Source organism: Equus caballus, chromosome 3, assembly GCF_041296265.1.
Source record: "Equus caballus isolate H_3958 breed thoroughbred chromosome 3, TB-T2T, whole genome shotgun sequence".
In the NCBI taxonomy this organism is placed as follows: Eukaryota; Metazoa; Chordata; class Mammalia; order Perissodactyla; family Equidae; genus Equus; species Equus caballus.
The window spans coordinates 86,070,474-86,093,496 of NC_091686.1; the positions used below are offsets into that span (position 1 = coordinate 86,070,474).

The window sequence follows — 23,023 nt, forward strand, 5'->3', positions numbered from 1 at the left end:
TCATAAAAGACAAACTATGAGGATGTCACGTACAGCATGAAGACTATAGTTAACAATACTGTACTGCATACTCGGAAGCTGCTAAGAGAGCAGAGCCTGAAAGTCCTCATCTCAAGGAAAAAAGAATTTTCTTTGGTAACCATGTATAATGATGGATGTTAACTGGACTTATAGTGATCATCTCCCAACGTATACAAACATTGAATCATTATGTTGTACACCTGAAATTAATACAATGTTATATGTCAGTTATACCCCCCAAACAAAACAAAACAACCGGACTGCAGACAAGGGAATGTGTCGACGCCTGTTCAATAAATGGTTGTTGCTGTCATTGTTGGGAGGGAAGGAGTTATTTGAAAGACCTCACGGTGGGAGAATCCACCAGGTGTCATGACAAGGCTTGGGCGCGGGGTGGGAGTTCTAGCAAAAGCGGGGTTTCATCCTGAGCGGTGGGGTGTGGGTGCCGAAGCCATCAACAGAGAAAGGGACTGCGGGGTGGGGGATGGGGGCGCACTTGTTGAGAGACTTCAGCGAGTAGACGAGGAGCAGCGAGCGAGGGCGGAGCAAGAGGAAGTAGGAAGCAGGAGGGAAGCTCGGGGAAGAGAGGTGAGCGCCGGGGAAGCGCGGAGGGAGAGGGCGCTTCGGCCCGCGGGCGCCGGGAGGCGGGGACGGGGCGGCGAGGAGGCTGTGGCGCCGGGAGGCGGGGACGGGGCGGCGGGCAGCGGTCCCGGAGGAAGCGGCCGCCGCGGAGGGAGGCGAGCTCGGTTCAGCGAGCACCGGGGACGTGGCGTGCGACGCGATCCTCACCCGCGCAGGTGAGCCGGCCCAGCTGGGGTCAGCAGGAGGGACGGCGAGGAAGGGGTGGCCTCCTCTGCCCGCTTTACTTCCTGGGACCTCGGGGACGAGGGTCCTTCGCAGGCTGCGCGGGTCGGCCGCGGGCGCCTAGAGCCGCCTCTTCCACCCCCTCCCCACCTGGCTTGGGCTCCGGCAGCGACCCGGGCAAGGGTGGGGGCCTTGAGGTCGTGCAGGCGGCCGCTGGAGGCTGGGGGCGGTGGATTTCAGCAGGCTGATTCCGGGCTTTCCCGCCGACCGGAAAGTGCGGTGACCCCCTCCAGCTGTCATCCCACCACGCGCCCCCGCCTCCTGCTGCGCGCCTCCTGCTGCGCATCTCCTGCCCACCGCTTCTCAGCCTTACCGCCCCTGCCCCAAGAAGCAGAGGGGTCCCAGACCAGACTGGGGCATGGTGGTAGGAGCTGCACCTAGAAGGCAAGACCCTCAGAAGGCTTAATTAGGTGAGGGCTGATGATTAATTGGATGCAAGGGGACCTGATCACGAAGGCTGAGATGTGGTGTCTTTACTTCCTGATTTGAGGCAACGGCATAACGCTTGACTAAGTAAAGATAATCTAATGTGGCCTTAAGTCAGGAAAGCTTTCCTCCAGGTACTCAAGAAATTGGGTGCCCAGGGCCACTCTGACAGCCGCCCCTTACTGCCCACACGCTCACTGTGTGCTGAGTGCTGAGCTGGGGCTTTGTGGACCTCAACCCTCCTCCTCCCCCCGCTCCTCATCCTTCCTCCTCATCCCTCCTCCTCTTCCCTCCTCTTCCTCATTCCTCTTCCTCTTCTCTCCTCCTCATCCCTCCTCCTCTTCCCTCCTCCTCCTTTTCCCTTCTCCTCATCCCTCCTCCTCATCCCTCCTCCTCTTCTCTCCTCCTTGCAACAGCCCCTCAAGGTTATGTCCATTACCCCCACTTAACAGGTAAGAAAGGTGAGGCACAGACACCTTAAGACACTTTCCCCAAAGCACAGGGCTAGCAAGGAGTAGAGTCAGGATCTGAACTCAGGTCTTTCTGATTCGCCGACTTTCCACTGTAGGGCATCCTGCTGCCTCTACAAGAACATTAGGCAGCTAGGGTGAAACTTGGTACAAGGAAGGGTCCCCTTGGCTCGTATACAGGCAGTTTAGTAAGAACAGAATTGTGTATGATAAGATGTTCACTTTGCAGGGAAATTAGTGGCAGTCCTGGAGTCTAGGGCTGCTGCGTGCAGTGGCCTGTGGCAAGGGCTCGTAGTCCACCTGGACTGTGCCCATCATGGCCAAATCACATTTCTGAGCCACGTAACACCGATGATTCATTCCCTCCTTGAGAAACACCCTCCCCTCTGTATCAGCTATTCTTTCTCAGCCATTTCTTTGGCGGGGTTTTGTTTTGTTTTGTTCTTCTCTTGTTGATATTCCCTTGGCCTCAATGTTCACATTGTCCAGTACTCTTTTTTTTTTAATGTGGGAAAGAGTCACCCTGAGTTAACATCTGTTGTCAATCTTACCTCTTTTTTTTTTCTCCCCAAAGCCCCAGTACATAGTTGTGTATTGTAGTTGTAAGTCCTTCTAGTTCTGTGTGAGCTGCCACCACAGCATGGCTACCGACAGACGAGTGGTGTGGTTCTGCTCCCAGGAACCAAACCCAGCCCTCTGAAGTGGAGCATGCCAAACTTTAACCACTAGGCCATCAGGGCTGGCTCTCTCCAATACTCTTTTTAGACTATTTTGTTCATGTTTCTTGCTCTACTTGTCATCTCTATGATAGCAACTCCCAAATTATCTCTCCAGCCTACTCCTAATCTGTAATTCCAGACCCAAATCCAACCTTTCCAAACCCAAATTAATCATCTCTATCCTTTCTACCAGGGTCTTGGCTCAGGTCTCTTTCCTTGCCTGCCCTATTTCAGCATCTGCTCCTGGTCCTCCTGGACCTGGAGTCCATCCACCCTCTGCAAAGCTTTTTTTTTTTTTTTTTTGGAGGAAGATTAGCCCTAAGCTAACATCTGCCAATCTTCCTCTTTTTTGCTGAGGCAGACTGGCCCTGAGCTAACATCCATGCCCATCCTCCTCTACTTTATATGTGGGACGCCTACCACAGCATGGCTTGCCAAGCAGTGCCATGTCCCCACTCGGGATTGGAACCCGCGAGCCCTGGGCTGCGGAAGCGGAACATGCGCACTTAATCACTGCGCCACCCGGCCTGCCCCTCTGCAAAGCTCTTGAAAGCTCAGGTGTCTTAGTCTTTGGTATCTTCAGACCTGGCCAGACAGAATAGATCTTTCTCACTCTCCTTCCTTAGCACCCTGTGCATACCCCTAGTGGAGCCCTTTGCATGTTGTATAACTGCTGACTTGTCTGCCTTCTTTAGACCATGAGTGCCTTTAGCACTGATGTTGTCTTATCCTTCTTTCTATCCCCTGGGCTGGCACATAATAGACACTCAGTAAATATTTGTGTAGTTAATGACCTTCTAATGCATTGAAACTTTTTTAAGGACATAATCTATAGGTAGTCAAACATTTTGCTGTGTACAGTGTGACATTTCACTCCCCTCTAAGTCTGGTCTGTCACCATTAGTGAGTGTGTGTGTGTGTTAGGGGAGAGGAGCATTAGAAAGTGAGGTTTCAGGTGGTTGCAGATTAAGACCTAGGACAAATGAAAATAAGTTTCCCAAATAGGTGAGTTGCTAACTAAGAGTGTTTTTGTTTGTTTGTTTGTTTGTTTTAATTTTATTTTTTCCTTTTTCTCCCCAAAGCCCCCCGGTACATAGTTGTGTATTCTTCGTTGTGGGTTCTTCTAGTTGTGGCATGTGGGACGCCGCCTCAGCGTGGTCGGATGAGCAGTGCCATGTCCGCGCCCAGGATTCGCCCAGGATTCGAACCAATGAAACACTGGGCCGCCTGCAGCGGAGCGCGCGAACGTAACTGCTCGGCCACGGGGCCAGCCCCTAACTAAGAGTGTTTTAATGTTGATGTAAACAGTCAGTTATGGCTTAGTGACCCTCTTCTACTTTCCATAGACAGTGCCTGCACTCCGCTAGAAGGGAAGCAAAGACAGAGTCATCATGGCTTCAGTGTCTACTCATGAAAACCAAGATAAAGGGCCCCATTTGCCACCGCCAAGCAAGCAGGTATACTTTTAATTTGAAGTCTGCCGTCTAAGGAGGAACATCATACGGGACTTTCCTTAAACCTCATCCTTCACCAGTCATCTTACTAACTTCTTTCAATCCAGCCCTTTGATGGATGGGTTCAGGGAACATGGAATGGGGAAGAAAAGTGTGTTTTTGGCTGCCTTGAAAAGGAGACTTTTAAATTTTTATTTACAAAATCCTTTCTTTACTCTTCCTTGATTAGAATCGAGCTTAACTAACTCTTATGTAGGCTGTCAGTGACTGAAGAGGTTTCCATTAGCAGAGCAAAACTCTTAGTTGAACCTAGTGGAATGACGCATGATGCTTGTTTTTACATTTTTGTTGCCAAAGCTGATCATATTAAGTATATGCTGATGGGTGTTCCTGTTCAGGATGGTGGAGTCCTTATTACTAAGTTAGCCATCAGATTGAGAAGCCAAGTGTTAACATGGGCACAACTTTTCAACTTGTTAAGAATGAATATTACGTGTTTCAGGGACACATAAATGAAGAAAAGAGAAATTATTGTGATGGGTAAATGGAGTTCATGTTCTCTGGGGTCGACTTTTCAAGCTAAAAATAGCTTATGGAGGATGGAACGTTTAAGGAGCAAAGTTTAGGAGACGCAAACAGACAAATGATATCAAGTCACAAGGAAAAGAATTTAGACACCCGAGATGCCTGTGTGAAATTGAGAGCCATAAAGCATTTACAGCTCTACAGAAAAGGGTCACCAGGCTCCCGTGGGCGACTCTGCAGGAACTGCAGTGTTGACCGCAGGACTCACAGCAGCTGTATGGTCAGGGTCCCTGACCCGGGATGTGTGTGTATGTATGTGTTTGGGGGAGGGGAGGGAGAGAGGTGTTCCTTGTTTCCGCCACAGCCACAACCGAAGCAAGAGTTATTTACATGAGGATAAGGAGGAGTGCTTGCTGAGGAGCTAGGGTAAGTGGAGGCTGAGAACACCTCCTCCACTCATCGCTGTGCTCAGCCTGACCACCACCTCCCTATGCTATGCTGGGAGCAAAATCTAAAGCAAAAGGGCTGCATCTCAATAAGAAAAACACTAAAACTCCAAGAAATAAATGGCAGAGGACCTACATAAATAATTCACAAGCAAGGAAATATAAGTGTGGCTTTTATAGTAAGCAACAAATTAAATAAAATTTGTTTTTAAAAAATGAATGAACAACCCACAAAAAGGGAAAAATTATTTGCAAATCATATATCTGATCAGGGTCTAGTATCTAGAATATGTAAAGAACTCTTACAACTCAACAACAAAAAGACAAAAAACCCAATTAAAAAATGGGCAAAGGACTTGAATAGATATTTCTCCAAAGAAGATGTAGAAATCACCAACAAGTAAATGAAAAGATGCTCAACGTCATCAGTCATTAGGGAAATGCAAATCAAAACCACAGTGAGATACCCACTAGCATGACCATAATTAAAAACAAAAACAGAACAGAAAATAGCAAGTGTTGACAAGGATGTGGAGAAATTGGAACTCTCATACTTTGTTGATGGAATTGTAAAATGGTGCAGCTACTGTGGAAAACAGTTTGGCAATTTCTCATTAAATTAAACAGAATTACCATATGGCCTGGCAGAATTGAAAACAGGTGTTCAAACAAAAACTTGTACAGTAATGTTCAAAGTGGCTCTATTCACAATAGCCAAAAGGTGGAAACAACCCAAATATCCATCAATCAATGAATGGGTAAACAAAGTGTGATATAGCCATATAATGGAATATTATTGAGCCATAAAAAGGAATGAAATACTGTTATATGCCACAACATGGATGAACCTTGAAAACATTGTGCAGAAGAAAGCCAGTCACAAAGGTCACATATTGTATGATACCATTTATACAAAATATCCAGGGGCCAGCTTGGTGGCATAGTGGTTAAGTTTGCATGCTCTTCTTCAGCAGCCCAGGGTTCACTGGTTTGGATCCTGGGCGTGGACCTACACGCTGCTCATCAAGCCATGCTGTGGCAGCATCCCACATAGAAGAACTAGAATGACTTAGAACTAGAATATACAACTATGTACTGGGGCTTTGGGGAGAAAAAAACAAAGAAAGAGGAAGATTGGCAACAGATGTTAGCTCAGGGCCAATGTTCCTCACCAACAAAAGCAATACCTTAAAAAAAAAAAATTCCAGAATAGGCAAATCCGTAGAGACAGAAAGCATATTAGTGGTTGCCAGTGGGCAGAGGGAGGAGAGAATCAGGAGAGACTGCTTAATGGTTATGGGATTTCCTTTGGGGATGATGAAAAAGTTCAGGAACTAGATGGTGGTGATGGCTATACCTTGTGGATGTACTTAAGGCCACTGAATTGTATTCAAAAACGTAAAATGGTAAATATTATGTTACCTGTATTTTACCACCATAAAAAATTAATGAGTCAATATATAACAAAAGATTATAACCCAGGTCTGGCTACAAGGATTTCCTCAACCCTAGGGGAGAAGGGCAGTCTGGCTGAAGAATATGTAGAATTGTTCAAACCCATCAGTTATCAGACAAATAAGGCAATAAAATATTACTTTATACCTATTAGACTGTGGAAATTTAGAAAACTGGGTAGTGCCAAGTTTACAAAAGCCTTCCTTTACTCTGACCTGCTTGGAATCCAGCATTAACTCGCCTTACGCAGGGTCTGAGGGCAGAGGAATGTTCACGCACTGCTGTGGTGGGGGTGGGGTACAGCCACTGGGGAGGGCAGTGTATCAGGACTTTGTCAGGCTGGGAAGACGCATGCCCTATATTTTAATTCTAGATATATGTCTGAAAAATGTTGTCACGTGGGTTGAGGGGACATGTGGCGGTGGGGACTTGGAGGCACCCCGGAGGCTTCTGCAGCAGTCAGAAGCAGTGGCCTAGATGGATGGAGCAGCAGGGATGGCTCTCAAAAGCATACAGCTGAGTTGAAAATACGTTTTTAAATAAAATTAAGTAGAGAAAACAATGCCATTTACATTTTTAAAAGATGCATGCACCCAAAACAATGAACATCATGCAAAAATGCTTAGCTACAAAAGATCTACATTAAACACCCGGAATGCTGGTGATGGGCAAAGGGCAATGAAAATGGAGAATGTGGATGAGTGAGTAAATACCCCATACATACCTACAACAGGGGAGGGATCATAAAAGATAGGAGTTAATCCAGATTATAGCATATCAACATGGTTAAAAAATACGATAGACTATTCAAAATAATTATGTCAACTGTGTCAGTAGTTCTACCAGAAATTATGTGCAGCCCGCTTACAAATGTGTAAAAAAACTGTTAAGATAGAAAGTAAAGTATGTAGAAAAAGAAAAAGCAGTCTGTTGATGAGTTCATAGTCTAAAAATGCATACGGAAGTATACATAGGTAAATTAGAATACAGATCTGTGAGTAAATAACTTGTAACACGCTGCTCTGAGAGCCCTCCCAGATGGGTAAATATTATGCTGTAGGGGAAATCTCTCTTCATCCAGGAGGCAACATTGAACTGGGTCATCAGGAGACCAGGGATACAGAGGGAGTAGCTTTGCAGAGATAGTGCCCTGCAGCGACAGAGGCTGGAGGGAAGAAAGTAAGTGTGGCCTCAGCAGTAATTCGTTCTGACTGGATACCTGCTCCATGCTCTGTGGTCAATGAATTACCCTTCTTCTCCACCTGGGCTTCTCTCCTTGCCTGAGTCCATCCAGCGTTCCCAGCTGGAAAGCACTGGCTGAAACTGGTCATTGCTGTGTGGTCGCAGCCAGCACAGCACACAGGCACTCACTGCCCTTCTCCAGAGAAACAGAGCTGGTGCTTTTCTCATGATTTCAGTCAACTCACCATAGAGCTTTCCTTACAGAGCCTGTTGTTTTGTCCAAAATCAAAGCTGCACATCCAGAGAGCGGAGATTTCTAAGATTATCCGTGAATGTCAAGAAGAAAGTTTCTGGAAGAGAGGTAATTTCACTCCTCTTTATCTTTGTTAACACTCTCTTTGCTGCAATAAACTGCCTAAATATCGTATTAGAATTGTGGTAATAATTTATTTTGGGGTGGGACTTTGCATAATTCTCTGAAGAACTTTGATATCTGGGGCTACTTAGAGTTTGAATCCATGTTGAGACCCTTTTAAGGGCAGAGATAAAATCTGATGTAGGAACACTGTACCTCACTTAGCAAAAAGCGAGGCACACATAACGCTTTCCTTCATGTGACTGAGAATTGTACCGAGAGTGTTATTTACAAGTTCTTCGAAGAGTAGACCTTTCTAAATGCCACTAGACTCTAACCTTCACTGAGTTCAGAGATAATGTCAAGGTCATTGATTCATCCCAGTGCCAAGCACAGTGAGTGCTTCACTCATAGAAAATACCTGTTAAATATTTGTGGAGTGAATGAAAACTGGCAGCATTCCATTAGCATGTCTTGCAGTGTCTCTGAAATAACCTTTTCTGCCGAGTCACTTCCTCTTTCTGGGACTGCCTTATGTAAGACAAGGGTGTGAATTCAGGCTGTGTGTTAAGGTCTCTTCCAAGTTAAAAAATTCGTGATGTGTCGTTTGAAAATGTCATAATAGAGCCTATGGGTATAGTCCCAATATTTTGCAACATTGCTGATGTAGAGATAATTTATACTTTGAAATACTCATGTTGATTTCTGAAATCATTCAAATTCAGTATCAATTTGGAAGTAACACTCTTTAGAAGTTGATATTCATTATGGATTACTATCATCATGATCGTGCTCCTAGAAATTCATCTTTTCTGACAAGCTCTGACTAAGTAATTTAATGGAGCCCTAGTAGGTTAACATTTCGATATGACCCATTTGCCTACCATTAGGTGGATAAGAGTGGAAAAATCGGTTGCTGTTTGATTTGTCTTGGTTGCTAGGAAGAGCTACGTGTTTATCACTGCTCTCTGCTTCTGATAGAAGTCATTTGACACATTTTGACAGAACTAGAAAGTGCCTTTGCCAGACTAATTTGCCTGTTTTAAAAATCATAGCTAGATATTGCCCATTTTTAACATGAATGTTGTGGTACTGTTATAATCTTCAGGAAACAGATGTATCCAAATTGTGCAACAAAATGTCATAAAAGACAAAAGCAGGGAACTATCCTAGATAGAGTATGCAGGAGTTTGTTGTGCTATTTTTTAACTTTTATGTAAGATTGGAAATTTCAAAATATGTAGCTGGAGGCAACTCCCAAATTCAACAGCTAAGTGCACAGACACTGAGATGCGTGTGTTGCATGTAATGATCAGAACCTGGTACATGGTGGGCATTCAGGAAAAGTGGGTGTCAGAGCTGGAGTGGGATGGGGTTTAGTTTGTCAGATTAATGCTGTGCATCGGGTTGAGTGCCTGAGGCAGATCTCAAGAAAATTCCCCACGCGCTGCTTAATAAATATGTGTTGAATAAGTAAAATAACATGACTAAGAAATCATTGCCAAGGTAAGTAAGAGAAAAATCTTAGTCATTCTCCCTGACTTCTAGGTGAAGTGCCATGCTGTAAAATACCAATATTGAAGGGCATTTTTGTTTTACAGCTCTGCCTTTTTCTCTTGTAAGCATGCTTGTGACCCAAGGACTAGTCCACCAAGGTAAGATTCAATATTCATTAACTAATTTAACTTAAGAGAGCCCAATTTTCTGTGACCCTCCTGGCAGCTTTTTGGCACTTGGCATTTATTTTTTGGTGGAGGGTTTATTTACACAGGTTTTTGCCTATTTTCAGCCTAAAGTCACCCCCTCCCGATGATCTCCTCATCCCCAGAAAGAATGACTATATGAGGTTACACGGCAAAGGGAAATTAAAGTTGCAGATGGAATTAACGTTGTTAATCGGCTGACCTTAAAATAGAGAGATTATTCTGGATCATCCAGATGGGCCCAGTGTAATTAAAGGGTCCTTAAAAATGAAAGAGTGGATCAGAAGACAGAACCAGAGAGTTGGCAGCGTAAGAAGGACTCAGCTCAGCATTGCTGGCTTTGAAGACGGAGGAAGGGGCCACGCAGCCAGAAATGTGAGTCCTCTTGAAGCTGGAAAGGCAAGAAGCTCTAGAGTCTCCAGAAGGGCACACAGCTCTGCCAGCACGCTGATTTTAGCCCAGTGCTGTGGGCCGAATGTTTGTGGTCCCCCCAGATTCACGAGTTGGAATGCCAACCCCCAACGTGTTGGTATTGGGAGGTGGGGCCTTTGGGAGGTGATTAGGTCGTGAGGGTGGAGCCCTCATGAATGGGATTAGTGCCCTTGTAAAAGAGACCCCTAGCTCTTTCCACCATGGGACATACAATGTGAAGCCTGAGACCCCAGAGAGGGCCCTCACCTGACCGTGCTGACACTTCAGCCTCCAGAACTGTGAGAAATCAATTTCTGTTGTTTAGAAGTCACCCAGTCTGTGGTATTTTTGTTATAGCAGCCTGAACGGACTAAGACACCCAGTGAGACCTATTTTGAGCTTCTGACCTCTAGAACTGTAAGGTGACAAATGTGCCTGACGAGCTGTGCCATGTCCATGCCCAGGATCTGAACCAGCAAAACCCTGGGCCACTGAAGCGGAGTACACAAACTTAACCACTCAGCCACGGGGCCGGCCCCCTGATTACCAGTATTTTAAAGAGCATTTGTACCCATTAAACATAAGGGACAATGTTCTAGCTTTGTTTTGGGTCTTAAAGGCCACATGTGTCATATATCTAGGAGAACCCCATTTCTTTTTTTTTTTAGATTGTCACCTGAGCTAACAACTGTTGCCAATCTTTTTTTTTTTTTCTGCTTTTTTCTCCCCAAATCCCCCCAGTACATAGTTGTATAGTTTAGTTGTGGGTCCTTCTAGTAGTGGTACGTGGGATGCCACCTCAGCATGGTCTGATGAGCAGTGCCACATCTGCGCCCAGGATCCATACTGGCGAAACCCTGGGCTGCTGAAGCAGAGCATGTGAACTTAACCACTTGGCCACAGGGGTCCCAGAGAACCCCATTTCAATCAATGTTATTCTTGTCGTTACAGGTGATTTATTAAATATGATTTCATTTTTATAACTTGAAGATAGTCTTTTTATAGAAGTATATTCATCAATCAGTAATGAGCCTTTGTCAGACCATTTTGGACAACAAAAAAATGTGGCCACAACATCTATAGGAATTATGTTCTCTCTTTTTTTCTTTGAGGAAGATTGGCCCTGAGCTAACATCTGTTGCCGATCTTCATCTTTTTTTTTTTTTCCCCTTTTCTCCAAAACCCCAGTACATAGTTGTATATCTTAGTTGTAGGTCATTCTAGTCCTCCCATGTGGGATGCCTCCACAGCATGGCTTGATGAGTGGTGTGTAGGTCTGCACCCAGGATCTGAACCAGCAAACAACAGGCTGCTGAAGCGTAGCACATAAACTTAACCACTGGGCCGTGGGGCTGACCCCAATAGGGATTATGTTTTATAAATATTAAAAACTGCATATTCATAATCTACTGTCTCTTGCATGTGTGCGAATATGCTTTTCTAGGGTGGTGTATTAGTTTTCTAATGGCTGCTGTAACAAATTACCACAAACATACTGGTTTAAAACAATACAAATTTATTTTCTTAGCGTTCTGGAGATCAGAAGTCCAAAATGGGTCTCAGTGGGCTGAAAGCGAAGTGTCAGCAGAGCTGCGTTCTTTTCCAGGGGCTTTGGACTTTCCTTTCCCTTTCCAGCTTCTGGAGACCACCCACATTCCTTGGCTCATGGCCCCTTCCTCTGTGTGTAAAACCAGCAAACGGGGTTGAGCGAAGTTCTTCTCACACTGCCATCTGTCTCCAAATCCTTCTTCCTCATTCAAAGGTCATAGTAATCCAGGATAATTTCCCTATTTTAAAGTCATCTGATTGGCAATCTTAATTCCATTTTCTAGTTTAATTCCCCTTTAGTATGTAAGATAACATATTCATAGTCTCTGAGCTTTGGGGTGTGGACATCTTTAGGAGGCCATTATTTAGGAGGCCTACCCACCACAGGTTGTAATGTTTTCATTTAAAAATTGTGATATATATACTGTGAATCTCTAAGTTGAAACTCTTTTTGACTTAATTAAAAAGGAGAGGGGGCACTGACTAATTGCTTGGAACTAAGTTCTTAGCTCCATCTTTGCTTTGACATCTGGATATCAGTTTTGAATTGTCTATTTCACATTCTTTTAAAGCTACTGCTTGCCAAAAATGGCTATTTGAGAGTTAAATCCAATCAAGAATTGAATTATAATTCTTTTAAGATCATCTCTTTAGATTAAGAATCTGTGTATAGGGGCCACCCGGTGGTGCAATGGTTAAGTGTGCACGTTCCGCTTCAGGCAGCCCGGGGTTCACCGGTTCGGATCCTGGGTGGGGACATGGCACCGCTTATCAAGCCATGCTGTGGTAGGCATCCCACATATAAAGTAGAGGAAGATGGGCATGGATGTTAGCTCAGGGCCAGTCTTCCTCAGCAAAAAGAAGAGGATTGGCAGCAGGTGTTAGCTCAGGGCTAATCTTCCTCAAAAAAAAAGAATCTGTGTATATCTTAAACTTTGAAGGTTTTCTTTATAATTTATAAGTTTAAATGTTATAAAATGAAATAGTAATGTGTTTATATATTACTCCTTAGGTTATTTAGCAGCTAACCCAAGATTTGGATCATTGCCTAAAGTTGCACGTAAGTGACAGACGTAAAAAAAAAAGATTCATTTTTTTAAAAAGTTGTTATAACTTCTTAACTTTATAACAAGGTATGAATATCCAGGTTAACTAAATTGCCTGTATTGGCTCTCTGAGAATTAGTCTGCATTTTCTGCCACTTTGCAGTGCTTAGTTCATCCAACTCTTTCTGATGTAAAGCTGGGCAATAGGGACTTCCCCTCCGACCGTCCTCGTTAAAGCGCGGACTAGGAGGGACTGGCAGGACCTCCGGCAGGAGGATATCAACAGCAGAGCCTCGAGGGATAGAACCATTAGGGATTGAAGTTTTCTTCCTTTAGCCAGTTTTTTCAAAATATTTTCCATAATGGACATGAAGAATGTTTTTTTAAAATCAGGGGCTTTGTAATAACACATTTCCCACAACCTTGGATTTCCATCTTCTTCCATTCGTTATACACGGACCTTTCATGTTCAGAGGGGATGCATTCCCTTCACGGTCTGAAACCTCATTCCCAGCGGGAGGAGCGGGTGGGAGATTTCTTCCAGAGGAGGTTCCCTCTGCCTCGTGACCTGTCTCCCATACAGGCAAGACAGACTGCGGCTCCCCAAACTCCGATCCGTAAAGACAGTTAAGGGGCTCTCCTACCCAGTGATTTGGAGGCCACCCATAGTCACAACCTAAACCCCTGCTCCCCGCTTCCTCCCCTGGTAGCCTCAGACATTTGTCGGCCAGCTGGGCCTTTGTCTGTTTGCCTGTCTCTGGGACAGCACCTTCGCTTCCTCCATCCTGGCCCTTCGACCGCCAGTTCAAATCTGGGGAGACGAGAAAGTCTCCAGTCCCCAGTGCTCCTCTTGAATAGGGCGCTTCGTTCTCAGTTTTTGTTCACTGATTTATCACAGTACTTTTAATATAAAAATTAATACCGTTAATAAAGTTCTAGAAGATAATTACTGGAGGAGACTCTGAAGCTTTACATTATCTATCTTTTCTCCCCTGCTTTTACAGTTGCTGGTATCTTGGGATTCGGCCTTGGAAAGTTGTCCTACATAGGTGCCTGCCGGAGTAAATTCTATTCCTTTGAAGATCAGCTCCGTGGGGCTGGTTTTGGTCCAGGGCATAACAGGTTTGTAATTTGTTTGCTTGAGAGATTGTAAGGAAGAAAAATTATAAAAGATCATTCACCATTTATAATATTAAACAATTTAACATCCATATGTTGGGGAAAAAACTCTTTAGCCCTCACATTTTGAGTGGTTGATGGGGCTGGCCCTGTGGCTGAGTGGTTAAGTTGGCGTGCCCCACTTTGGCAGCCCAGGGTTTCACTGGTTCAGATCCCGGCCACAGACATGGCACCGCTCATCAGGCCATGCTGAGGAGGCGTCCCACATAGCACAACCAGAGGCACTCACAACTAAAAATATACAACTATGTACTGGGGGCTTTGGGGATAAGAAGAAGAAGAAAAAAAATTGGGGGATTGTTGCTGTTCAACTTCAACAATAATTATTATTTAAGGTAGTTCCCTATTTTATTTGCTCAACAAATATGTAGTGAGTACCAACTATGTTCAAGGCATCGTGCAAGACTCTGAAGAATATCTTAATGAGCAGACATGGCTCCTACCGTCACAGGGTTACCCGAAATTTAAACAGATTTCTTTACTGCAGGACTTCTCAGAGCCTTTACTATGTTAATACATATCGTGATCTCTTTAGGGGATATAGGCAGTAGGACTCTGGAGTGAACAGCGTTAACTCTGCTGTTGGAGTACGTGGGTTGAAAACCAGTTCTACCACTTACTAAGCTGTGTGACCTTGAACAAGTTTCTTAAACTCTCTAATCCTCAGTTTTCTCATCCGTATAAAATGGTGATCAGAATTGTTTTCATGGGATGTTATAAGGAATCGAAATGATTATTCCTGACACTCAGGAAGCACTCAATTTCTACTACAGCATGACAGGACTAGTGCTGGGGACACGTTTCTCTAAAGACCCTCACTTGTCCTAGAGGATTCTACGTGAGAGGCAATACCGTACGGCGAAAACAACATTGGACGTGAAGATCATTATTGGCCTTTTTTTGGATGAAATTGTGGGTTTCTCAAACCAAGAAACAGCTATTATTCCTGAAAAAAATAGGCTTGTGAACCTTAGCATAAGAAAGTCTCTAAATAATACTGTGTTTTGACCGGAACTTGTACTGTCAACGTGTAAACCACTATTTTTGTTTCTATTCTAGGCACTGCCTGCTTACCTGTGAGGAATGCAAAATTAAGCATGGATTAAGTGAGAAAGGAAGTTCACAGCCTTCGGCTTCCTAAACACTGTTTCTCTGGCTTTTGAAGTTTCTTAAACCTCTGAATTTGTAGACATTTAAAATTTCAAGTGTACTTTAAAATGATATACTTATGGTGGAACCGAAACATTGTGATTCTCTCACCCAGTTGAAATGCTTTCTCTGCAAGAGTCTCAATTGAATTAAGCATTATGTGTTTTTCTGCTATTTAAGGACGCATCGGGAGCCCTCACCCAGCAAAAAGAAATTATGTTGCACCCTAACTTGCTTACAGCCTAATAAAAGAATTTAGATCTTCTCTGATTCACCCCCATCCGTTCTTTCACTCTGCTTTCATTCAGGGTTTTAAGATCTCGGATAGAAGATAGAAATGCATGATGAGAAACTTGGGAAGTCATGCCCCAAAGAAAATCAATGTGTGTGGAGATAGAAACACAGGGCAGGAAAGATTGTGTCTTGTAGGTATGGGAAGTACTTTCTAAAAGGTAGGATCCAAGATTTTTAACTTAATGAAAAATTTTTCGTTCGGAAGAGTCACAATATGAATCAACTGTCCTTTTGGTGACCTCGGTGACTTGATGCCTCGTTGGTATGGTAGAGTTTTGGAAAAAATCCCATTGTCCTTAGATCCCTGGCTGAGCTGACGGGTCCATGCTCACGGTCAGCACTCACGAACTGGGTTCTTTAATATACCTCTAGTGGCCTGAGAGAGCAAACACAGCTTCCCAAACTCTCCCTCCTTCTCCCAAGGAACAGTTGATTTATGGGAGCAACCCTGGAAGAATGAATTCATAGATTGATAAACTTTTAGGGCTGTAGGGAGCTGAGAAGCAGCCAATCCAACCCCAAGAGTTAGATTCCTATCTTACCAGCCTTTTTGCATTAAAAAAACCCCCAAAACTCTTCCAGTGGGGACCTTTTGTTTTATGGCAGGTTGTCTGAGCCCTACGTGAAAACTTCTCCTGAACCTTTGCATTCGTCACCATTTGTATATTGGGTGTGTGTGTGTGTGTGTGTGTACACATTTGCGTTTTACTTAATATATTTTGAAATCTATACCATGGAGGTAGAAAGTGAAACCTCATCAGAAGTTAATACTTGATATGAAATATTTTATTTCAAATGTCAAAAATATTTGGAAGTTTTTATTTTTACATGGACATTAATTGTATAAAATGGAGTGATTTTGAGTAAGTTTCTTTTTATAAATTATATATCCTGGTTTTTTAGTTGATAAAGTTCTATTTCTGTAAATCGGAACACAGAGCCAACATCCTAGCTTCTTGGATGCGGTTTAACTCTTGGCTCTGACAACCAGCAATTGCTGGCTCTTTGTTATCTCAGCTCTTGGCAAAAATTCAGAATTGGGCACATTTTTTCCTGAATCCCAGAGAATGATTTTCCAAGGATGAGAACATTTTCACATTGCTAAGCACAGCAAGTCAATGTTGAAATCGGTCCCTGGGTACTGGGAAAAGATGAATCTATTATTGTTGAAAAGGCACATTGTTTTTACTGCTGACATCTTCATAGTTCTGAATCAGATTGGGTTTATTGTTTGGACTCTCTGCTTCTCCTAAGTAGATAGTTACTCATTGAAGCAGTTTATCACAGTGATCTTAGTGTCAAAGGAAATCAATAAAGAAAAAACTAGAAGGTCATCCAAGAAATCTTGAATATTTTGCTGCATTATCTATTGTACATATTAAGAAGCATGTAACCTGGGGGAGAATGTCTGTTTCTTGTAGGAAGATGTGTTAAAGGAGCAGCGTTTGCCTTTTAGCAAGTACCAACACTCGTCTCCAAGGTGGTCATAAGCTTATGAAAGCGGTACCTTCATGATGAAAAAAGAAAAGAAGGAAAAAACCCACAAAAAATCTTGGCAAAAAAACCCCAGCATAAAATTGTAGATAAATTTGTATAAAGGAGAGAACTGATGAGACTCTATAGTAAAAAGACGAATGTTTAACCAATTTTATTGGCAACCTTTCCCTATTATGATATGGACTAATATTCTAGAATGAAGAAAATGGAAAATATTCCATTATTTCACATTTGGTTAATGGAATTTAAATGTAACATCTGGCTACCCTTTCCCTGGATGTACGTATAAAAAGAGACAAACTTGGGGCCAGCCTGGTGGCATAGTGGTTAAGTTTGTGTGCTCTGCTTTGGCAGCCTGGAGTTTGCAGGTTCAGATCCCAGGCATGGACCTACATACTGCTCATCAAGCCATGCTGTGGCAGCGTCCCACATACAAAACAGAGGAAGATTGGTACAGATGTTAGCTCAGAGCCAATCTTCCTCATCAAAAAACAAAACAAAAAAAGACAAACTTGAGACCTGAAACCAACAAGGCTTGTCATGCATTTGTACCTTATCTAGAGAGCATAGTAAGCTGTTCTTAACAGAGGAGAATGACACTAATGAGAGTAAGGATGATCCTTATCCAAACAGAAAACAACATTGAAATGATTTATGTTACTCCCATGCATCCTGTGACACCCAAGTAATGCCTAGAAGTGTGTTTCTTTCTTGGGTTATATATGAATGGATGATTAGAAAGGATTCTATCAAGATATTTTTAAATTCTAAGATATTGCTCAAATGTCCTACCCACTGTTAGCTAAGGTAACCATTCATTTCTAAATTTTGCTTCAGTTTGTGTGATCCCGGAGTTCAAAAGTTATTGCTGGGGTGAAAGTATTTTCCGTCTGAAATGTACATTTCACAATTTAAAAAATAGTAAAATAATCCTTTTGCATCTGGTTCTCTTATCAAAGTAGACCAGAATTGCCAGGAAAACAAAATATATCTCATCTCTATATATCTCATCTCCATATATCATCTATTCACATATCATCAATGTATATACATAACGCACTGTATATAATGCTAGTATATTTTTAAAATTCTCATTTAAGCAAAGATAGTCCCTTCCCTTGCTGTAGGAATAGATGATTTATATATTTTCTGTTAATATTATGATAATAATAAAATTTATCTTGAATGACTTGATTAAGTAATGAAAATGCCATGTAGACAACTTTTTTGATATTCAAATAATGCAGTCTATTAATCGACAGAAAACTTTTCCAGCTTGGAACTCTGCCCCCAAATTTAAACTATAGAATTTGATTTCACAGCCATTTAGAGTTGGCTGAGATTTCAGTGATTAACCCAGAGACTGCGAAGTCCAGAATCAGACAAATAATGTAATTGAGTGAGGCTGGACTAGGGAGATATTAAACACAAGTGTATTCTTCACTTCCACACAGATGAATATGTGGGCCCACTGTTGTCAAATCTCCTGGTTTTAAAAGAAAAGTGCAGGGCTGGCCCAGTGGCACAGCGGTTAAATTCTCATGTTCTGCTTCTCGGTGGCCTGGGGTTCGCCGGTTCGGATCCCGGGTGTGGACATGGCACCGCTTGGCAAAACCCATGCTGTGGTAGGCATTCCACATATAAAGTAGAGGAAGATGGGCATGGATGTTAGCTTAGGGCCAGCCTTCCTCAGCAAAAAGACGAGGATTGGCAGTAGTTAGCTCAGGGCTAATCTTCCTCAAAATAAAATAAAAGACAAGTGCAGGCTTTTATGGAAATATTCTGGTCTTTAAATGTTCATTCTTCCATATATTCGACAATCAAGCACCCACTCTGTGCCAGGCACTGTCTGAGTTCCTGGGAATGTAGCAGTGCACACAACCAACAAAATTCCATCTTCCTGGAGCTTATGTCCTCATCACCAGTTTGTGGCTTGAGATCCAACCCAGCCTCCCACCCACTGGGGAAATCCTCTGTGTCTGGGCAGGACCTGCATTCGTGCTTCTGAGGCAAGGACACCTGCTCCTCCACGGTGCAGCCCAGTACACTGCCCAGCTGCTAAACTATTCAGAAAGGGCTGTGGGAGCCCAGGTTTGCCTTCCTCCCCTCTGGACTGGAAGCTCCTCCAGGACAGGAAGTCTATCTTTTTTTTACTTATCTCTGAATCTCCAGCCCCAACCAGAGTTCTTGGCCGGATATAGGCACTTCGTAAACGTTTGTCAGCCTAAATCTGTAATTGCCCTGTGGCTACAAAATGGAATTTTTGTTCTTCTTTCATATAATATCCTTTAAATACTGGAAAGCACGTTCCTTTCAGAATTCTGGCTGAGGCCCCCGTGTTTTCAACCATTGGAGTGGGTTCCCAGCTCTGTCACATCCTGGTGTGGCACACACCTTGGTTGGTGATGTTGATGTCTTCACACCCTAAGACTCCAGAAATGGACTGACCAGTTCAGAGGAGAGCAGGATTATCATGCTCTTTGTTTCAGGCACCTGAACTGATAGCAAGGGTTGCTCTGTATCGACCCTGTGCTCAAATCCAGGCCCCACCAGTTACTGGCTACCTGACATTGAGTGAGTTATTTAACTGCTCTGGGCCTCACTTTCATTGGTAAAATGGAAAAATTTTAGACTTACCTGATAGGTTGTTCATGAGAATTAAATGAGCTAATACTTATACAATGCTTAGAACAGTACGTGGCTCAGAGTAACCACTCCATGGATGTTAGCTATTACTACTACTATGACTGCTAATGCAGTCCAAAAGTGTGTGTGTGTCCACTTGTGGCCTCCGGTAGGCTTTTTCACATCACCTAACTTGAAGTCTCCCCATTTTATGTTTATGCAGCTGGTCGTTCTGAACTTCAGTGTAACTCATCATACACTTACCTCTTTTCAATTTTATAAGGCTATTTTCAGGCCCAATTGTCTGTCCTCTTCAGTCTAAAATTTGTGATTCAGCAGATGAGTATCGTGTCACCTGCACTGGAAAATACTCCATTTACCCCTTTGGTTTCTTAATGTATAGTGTTTACGGTAAGTGCACAAACAATCTTTGTTGACTGATGATTGTCTTGAAGGAGAATTTATCATAAAATAAAAACCTCAAGGGGCCGGCCCCATGGCCAAGTGGTTGAGTTCGCGCACTCCAGAGGCAGCCCACGGTTTTGCTGGTTTGGATCCCAGGTGCCAACGTGGCACTGTTTATCAGGCCACGTTGAGGCGGTGTCCCACATGCCACAACTAGAAGGACCCACAACTAAAATATACAACTATGTACCAGAGGGCTTTGAGGAGAAAAAGGAAAAATAAAATCTTAAAAAATAAAAACAAAAACCTCAAATAGTAGTTCCGTTTATGAGAGAGATTCTCTCGTCTCTAGCTGTGGGTGGGATAGGAATGAGGGTTGGAATGGGAGAGTGACAAGAGAGGAGAGAGCTGGGAAGTAGACTTCAACAATGGTGGGGAAAGAGGTATCAAAAAAGGAACCTCCCTGAATAAAATTTTGAAAATCAGGGCTGTCACTATAGGCCTTATGATTTGGAAGCCCAGAAATGGCTTAATTCACTAATTCGACAATATTTTTCAATACCTACCATATGTGAAGCAGTGTGCTAGAAGAAATAGGGGTGCTTTCATGACTAATAGTTCCTAACCGTCAAAGAGGTAAGTCGAGGAGATATGTGAATAAATAGCTACAATACAACATGATGTAATGTGTGTGTGAGATACACACAAACTAAACGCCACTAGAATGCAGGGACAGCAGTGGTTACTTTTGGTGCCCTTGTAGATTCTATTACTGGCCCAATTCTTTACCTGTCCTTACAGCCATGCGTTTTGTCATGTAATTTTGCATTTCCTTCCCACTGTGAGTGGGGCCTACTTACCTATCTCTTGACCTGGGGTTTGTCCATATGACTTGCTTTAGGCAAAAGGTGAGGCAGAAATAAAGATGTGCCAGTTCCAAATTTAGGCTGAAAGAGACCTGAGTGTTTCCACTTGTCTCTGTCGTGACCATAAGAACATGCCCGGTACTAGATGCAGAGGCTATAGCCTGCAGACTGACCCATCAGTTCCACAATTGCCCTTAAGATCTAATCCCTATGATCGACCCCTTACTCTCTATCATTCACAGCAGGTCTGCTCTTCTATCACACTTTAATGCAGGAAGTGGGGTACTGCCATTACAAAAACCTAAAACACGTGGCATTGGTTTGGTGCGCAAGTGGCAGACGGATGCTGGCAGAAGCTTGAGGAGATTGTCAGTGAAAACCTAAAGGGCCTGGACAAGGGTGTTGTTAGAAGCCTAAAGAGCTTCCAAGGAGACTGTCAAGGAGGGATTATAAGAGAGAGGAATATGTTATTGGAAGCTGGAAGACACTCTATGTAGTAAAGATTAGCACAACTGTTACCTGTGGTAACATGGAAAATAGAAAATGCACCTAACGAAGCTGATGATCCAGCTAAGATTTCTGGGCAGCGCCGAGGGTGCCACCTGGCTTTTTCTAAAATGAGAGATGAGAGACATAATATAAAAAACAAATTACTCCATTTCCAAATGTGATTTGTAGAAAATATCAAGGCTCATAAGAGTCTTTTAAGCCAGCAAAGGGTTCTCACATTCAGAGATGACTTCTGGGCAAAGACCAAATCGAGAGTGGGGCAGTAGCATTTTCTGTTCAAGACCACAGAAAGTTGACAGTGCCTCACAGGACATTTCGGACACACAAATGGCCCTCTACATGTCTTAAAGGCAAAACCTTGTAGACCCTGCCCAAGGTTTCTAAGAATCTTAGGGATGTTCTTGTTCATCAGGCTTCAGGAAGCCCAACATAGAAAAGGGACTGTTTCCAATAGACATGGGTGGCTTTTGTGTAACAGTGGATTATAAACGAATACGTAAGAACGCCACAGGCTTAAAAAAGTCTATCAGTTTGGACAGGGATAGTATAAAAATAGGCCTTGGGATTCCTGATTTCTATGGGCAGGGAGCAGATTGAGAAAACTACTCAGCTGCAAACATGAACTACCTTTGTGGGAGAGGCAAGACCAAGAACCACGGCGATCCCCAGGGGGATATGCTTGAACCCTTGTCAAAGAACCGGCAAGGAGTCTGGCTGGACCTCAGAATTGCTATGGACAAGTGACTGGCGTACGCCTCTCATTTCCCCCTTTTTGAATGGGAATGTCTAGAGAAGTGATGTTATGCCTCCTAGGTATTTCGGGTGAACAGGGCAGGTAACCCCTTTCTTCTTAAGTCTTCAGACTGAAAGGAATGGTACTCAAGGCCTTTTACCCAAGCGCCTCATCTATACCTGGACCTGATTGGATGAGGAGCTCCTGCACTCTTAGCTATTACAATGGGATATGAATTGGAGGTCCTGGGAAAAGTATGTTTATTTTGCACGTGGGAGGAATGTGAATTACTGTGCTCAAATAGTGGACTGAAAAGATAGCTGCAACACCTTCTATCCCCCGTGTCCTTTTAAAAATGTGACACGGTGGGGAGTCCCATTCCTGGCCTTTGACAGGCAGGCTTGTGCAGAATTGATGCTACACGACTTCTGAAGCTAGATCATAAATACCAGGCAATGCAGCTTTTGACATGCTTGCTGGAACACTCACACTAAAGCCCTAAGTGGTCATGTAAGCAGTCTGTTGCCCTGAACACACACCATATTGTGAGGAGCCCACACTATCCAATGGAGACAACATGCAAGGTCTTGAAACTAAATGGAGAGACGCCCTGGCTAGGCCCCAGCTGCTCTAGCTCCCTGCTGTTTCAGCTCCATCCAGCATCTGACTACATACTCAAGCGATCCAGAGCCAACTCAGCCGAATCCTTCCTTCATTCGTGACCCACAAAAAAACTGAGATCATAAATGATTGTTGTTTTTAAGCCACCAAGTTTTGGGATGATTTGCAGCAATAGCTAATTGAAACACTAGGTTTCTGGCAGAAATCTAATATAAATAAGCAGAATTTAGATGAGACTACAATTTCATTTTCCCGTCATCTAAAGCAGAAACAAATATTAAGTCAAAAATGAAAAAAGTATATATTAAATTCTTATTCCCCCAGAATTTGCAAATTTTTCAAACTTTTTTAAGGTACCAGGGTATTTACACTGTATGTTATTTATGAGTCACATTCATCGTATCATTATTAAATATCCAGAGATAAATGACTTTATTTCCTATCCCTACAAAACACCACTTACTTACAATTGTACTTAAAAATAGATTGCAAACAATAAAATCATGAAATCAATGAAGA

General features: G+C 43.2%; 1 protein-coding gene across 13 annotated transcripts; it reads left to right on the forward strand.

The window, feature by feature from the left end:
- Positions 1-395: 395 nt before the first annotated feature.
- On the forward strand, positions 396-15,218 carry OCIAD2 (OCIA domain containing 2). 13 transcript variants are annotated; one of them, XM_070262465.1, is made up of 8 exons: positions 511-609; positions 3,583-3,747; positions 3,847-3,957; positions 7,827-7,923; positions 9,519-9,572; positions 12,592-12,639; positions 13,630-13,747; positions 14,864-15,218. In XM_070262465.1, exons 3-8 carry the CDS (start codon positions 3,892-3,894, stop codon positions 14,943-14,945), a joined length of 465 nt encoding a protein of 154 aa, XP_070118566.1. In that variant the 5' UTR covers positions 511-609; positions 3,583-3,747; positions 3,847-3,891; the 3' UTR covers positions 14,946-15,218. The 13 variants fall into 13 exon arrangements, with proteins under 13 accessions (XP_005608840.1, XP_070118566.1, XP_070118571.1 ...); XM_070262470.1 differs by having other exon boundaries at positions 559-609; positions 3,851-3,957; XM_070262464.1 differs by lacking the exon at positions 511-609 and adding an exon at positions 629-818.
- The last annotated feature ends 7,805 nt before the right edge of the window (positions 15,219-23,023 follow it).

Excerpts from the sequence above, each read along its gene's own strand:
- OCIAD2 (XM_005608783.4), top strand. The coding sequence starts at position 3,892 with ATGGCTTCAGTGTCTACTCATGAAAACCAAGATAAAGGGCCCCATTTG. Across the intron at positions 3,958-7,826 it reads TGCCACCGCCAAGCAAGCAG|AGCCTGTTGTTTTGTCCAAA; the intron begins GTATACTTTTAA and ends CTTTCCTTACAG. Across the intron at positions 7,924-9,518 it reads AGAAAGTTTCTGGAAGAGAG|CTCTGCCTTTTTCTCTTGTA; the intron begins GTAATTTCACTC and ends TTTGTTTTACAG.